General features: G+C 39.0%; 1 protein-coding gene across 1 annotated transcript in view; it reads right to left on the bottom strand.

The window, feature by feature from the left end:
• Positions 1 to 4,264, bottom strand: part of LOC104951823 (attractin-like) — a 14,180-nt gene that overhangs the window by 3,195 nt on the left and 6,721 nt on the right. Inside the window, exons 6-7 of the mRNA XM_010778558.1 lie at positions 3,250 to 3,431; positions 352 to 571 (exon numbers count right to left, since the gene is read on the bottom strand). Coding sequence (XP_010776860.1) covers positions 352 to 571; positions 3,250 to 3,431 — 402 coding nt within the window. The remainder of the gene's footprint in view (positions 1 to 351; positions 572 to 3,249; positions 3,432 to 4,264) is intronic.

The following is a 4,264-nucleotide window of genomic DNA, read 5'->3' as shown; positions in this document are numbered from 1 at the left end:
CCATACAGTGGTGGGGCTCAAGTCAGTATTTGCAATGTAATTACATACACGCTCCCCTTGACAGTGAAACGCCACGCGTGAGGTTTAGATTAGGGGGGGTTACCTTGGTTGCTGATTGGCTAATGGTTACACAAGCCAAAAAATCGTTATGACATCATAAAGTGGCCAAAATCTGATCAGCTCATCTTCAGACAGGTTTTTATATAAATGGATCAGGAGAAAAAGTGAGAGAATCTTTTTTCCTGAAACTTTCAGAATATCTTTACACAGAGGGGACACATGTTGATGTAGAAAAGACATGAAAAAGTGGATTTTGGATAATAGGTCCCCTTTAAGTATTTTAGCACCCACCTGGTCGTTCACACAGGCTGCCATTCACCGGGTTGATGCAGGTCTGAGCCTTCAGTCCGCTGGAAGCCGGCTCGGCCAGATATCCACAGAATCCGGCGTCGCTGGGCTCTCCGGGCAGCCACTGCAGCGAGGTGTTGGTGAAGGGAGACATGTCCTCCCAGCACCAGTACGACACGTTGATCTTCCTGAGCCCCACCCAGGGCGTCAAAGAGGCCTTGTACTGCAAACACACAGCAGCACCACAAAGTCAAAACAAGGATATTACACACAATAAAACATTGTTTTCCATACATTTGATCACCGCTCAAAGCTTGACTACTGTTTACTTACACTACTCGTCATTATAGCTTTAATGATTAGAGAACGAATAATCACTTAGCATTTTCTGCCATGTTTGCATGAAAAATAAACCGTTTTCAGCATTTCAAATATGTAGATTTTCCAGATTGTATCTTTTTTATATCATATTAAAACTGTGGGTAAGGTGACCAAATAAATGTTACAAATGTGCTTTTGGAAAATGATTTTTTTCACAATTTTTATACATTTTATCGACCAAAAACGGATCAATTTAATTAATGTTGAAAAAAATCATTGTTAAATTGTTGTCTTTTAGAGTATATCATTTTGTAAATTTTCTTTTTAACATTCTCTTAGTGTTTGGTCAACGTCTAATGTTAAAAGCTCATTAAAAAAACGGTTGAAAAAGAGACAAGTTAAGTTAATCTGTGAATAAAAACTAATGTGACATTGATGAAAATCATGTCAAGAAAAAAATGGTTTTGTTTTGTTTCAGGAATCACGACTTGCGCAGGCTGTGAGCAACAATAAATCTCCTACACTGAATACATTTCCCTTGGCGGTACTAGAAGCAGCTTTACTTCCTCCACCTGGGAGGCTCTGTTATCCGTCCCATCTCTAATCAATGGCCATGTTGTTGCAGCAGTAGTAAACAAAGAGAGAATTACTGTTCCATTAGGATTTAATTGCATTTCTGGGATTGATTGATCCGGTCTGTAAATAGTAGGAAGTGCTAAACAGCACAAACGGCGTCTATATAACATGACAGGAGGACTTGTGAAGCACGTGTCTCTGTGGCTGTGCAGCATTTCATTGTTAGACTGGTCAGGGTGAACACATATATTATTCTGGAGAAATTACTTCTTCTCCTCTGCCTTTAAGCGCAAAGATTACCTGGAACTGACCATGGCAATTGAATTTAGACAACAGGGGAAATCTGCACAATTTCATTAGTATGGATGAATCCCAGCTCCACTTTGTGATTTAAACTCAATGTCTTTGTCTCGTTTAGCGTCCACATTACATATGCTCAGCGGGTTTCCAGCGCACTTTGTAGGATCGTAAGTGGGTAACATTTTAGCACGGGTGGCTTCAGTGAGGGATGGCAGTGGTTGTGTCTGAAACTAAAGCAGCGCTGCAGCTGTGCATGACACCGCGTTTCATTGAAGTGCAGAACAGATAATTAGAGCTCACAGTGCTTTGTTTGAAACATTCAGGATGATGTAATTCCACAGTGAACTCAAGTGGAGACACATACCCTAATATTTAGACAGATTTAGCTGTGATTAGTCAAATAACATGGGTCCCCACCCAGCATGAAAATGTGAGACTTCTTTCCATAGAGCATAATCATTCATTCAGTAAATATGAAGGATTGTATGATTTCCATTATAGGACAAGAAATGGAAAATTCTAGATCCGACGGTAAGGTCATCAAATGTCGTCTTATTTAAAATAATTTGTTTACAATGATTTTAAAGACAGAGCAGATAATCCTCTTATTGGAGAATTGTTGGTATTCATGGTAATTAGTACAAGTATTTATGAATAATCAAAATAGTTTCCAAATCATTCTCTGTTAATCTTTTCACATAAATATGTATTGCTGGTGAATCAAATGTAATCAAAACTCTGGTTTACAAAATAAAAAAAAAGGTAAGTTACGCAGATTCTATGTTTAATTTATTTGTTTTTCTTTGCTAAGTGCCAGACTTAGTCCCATCCTCATTGACCTCAGTGCAACTGGGTGTTATGCATTTACATTAAATTATAATTCATATATGAACCAACTTTGAAATGGGTTGATTACCATCATTACAAGCAACCATGAGAAAAGCTACAAGGCCAAGCAAATATCTTCAAAGATGAACACATTCAGTATTCATTTAGTTAATCACTTTGCGTGCTGCATCTCTGGGTAAAATGCAACCTTCGCATATCTCCACTTGTTTTCATATCCCATGTGTGTTATGGCTGTGTACAAACTGGATGTAAAGATGAAAGCTAACAGTGTACATCTCCTCGTCATTCTCACATCCGTGGTATGTGACGTGCATCTGATGATTAGATAGATTTCTGTGTATTAGCTCGAATGGAGCGAGTAAAAGATGTCGGAGGAAATAATCTGTTAGTGGTAGATTTGTTTCACTCTCACTACTCCAAGGAATTAAGACAAAGATAATCAAGCAGAGCTCACCTGGAGATAACAAGCAGCATTTTAAAGAGGGCAGCTACCACAAACACAATTATTTCAAATATGTGGTGTTAGTTTTGTTTTGTCTACTATAACATGGAAGAGGCAATCTGAACAGTGTATTCTTATTTATGTAGCTGATGTATAATTATTAGTGGTGGAAAGTCACTTTTACTCGAGCTCTGCACTGTAAATAGTTTTGACTGTACAATTGTGAGATACTTGTACTTTACTTTCTTCATTTAGAGCTGCTTTATACTTCTATCCCCTCTATATCTCAGAAGCACTTACTGTACTTGTTATTCACATACATGTATTTGACGAGGCCATTATGTAAATCAAGTGCTTCCAATCTGATTAATCAATTCAGGTGATATCCAGGACCGTCCCCCCCTCCCACTTACCACCACGCTCATGATCTGCAGCTCCTTCAGCACAAAGTCCACCTTCTTCTGCGTGGTGAGCGAGGCGAGCACGGCGTTGTGGCTCCGGCAGGCCAGCTTGGCGTTGTCGTACGAGTCGTTCGCCGTGATGATCTTCACACAGGAGTTTCCAACAAGGTGCCAGCTCTCACCACACACGTTTTCTGGAATGGAGAAGGAAAAAAAAGTCATTAGATGAGAGGTAGAGAAAATATGGGTTTGAACAATGAGTTGACAGATTATGAATAGGACAACTTTTATTTGATTATCCAACATTATTTTCAATACTAGTATCAACAGGTTACCACAGGAAAGGAATCCCAGCCATAGAGGGACATACACATTCTCAAATGGAGGAAGTACCGTCACATTGAATCTAACTTAAATTAAAACCAGTATGATATAATAAATATTATATAATGTATCCTCTTTAAATTAGTCTAATTTTGCAATTATAGTTCTGATAAACATCCTGCAGGTGCACAGTGAAATCCAATATATTGGTTTCCAACTTTACAATGGAACCTGTAAGGGAACATCTCTCTCCATCAGTGGCGGCGCCAGAGTATTTTTGTCGGGTAATCTATGGTAGGGCTAACCCATACAGTGGTGGGGATCAAGTCAGTATTTGCAATGTAATTACATACACGCTATATCGCTCCCCTTGACAGTGAAACGCCACGCGTGAGGTTTGGATTATTTCCCTGTCTCGATCCAAATGGAACTGTATGAAATCTAACGGCACATTTGTCTTGTAGTAAATAAAAAGTGCAACCTGGAGCCAATCCTGCAATTTCCCCACAGATGAAAGAGTTGACATGCTGAAAACCCGACCCCTGCAGGGGGGTCTGCGGGGATTCTCCCCCAGGAGATTTTTTGAAATACTAACATGAAATACACATTCTGGTACTCTCTTAAGAAGAAAAATAAATAAATCTATTACTCCACGACATATTTAAAAAAATGAATGCCATTTCAGTTTTTGTTACTTTGTTCT

Source organism: Notothenia coriiceps, unplaced genomic scaffold, assembly GCF_000735185.1.
Source record: "Notothenia coriiceps isolate Sejong01 unplaced genomic scaffold, NC01 NC01_scaffold00000339, whole genome shotgun sequence".
Taxonomy (NCBI): domain Eukaryota; kingdom Metazoa; phylum Chordata; class Actinopteri; order Perciformes; family Nototheniidae; genus Notothenia; species Notothenia coriiceps.
The sequence above is the reverse complement of the archived record's forward strand: the minus strand, read 5'-3'. Positions and strand labels throughout refer to the sequence as shown.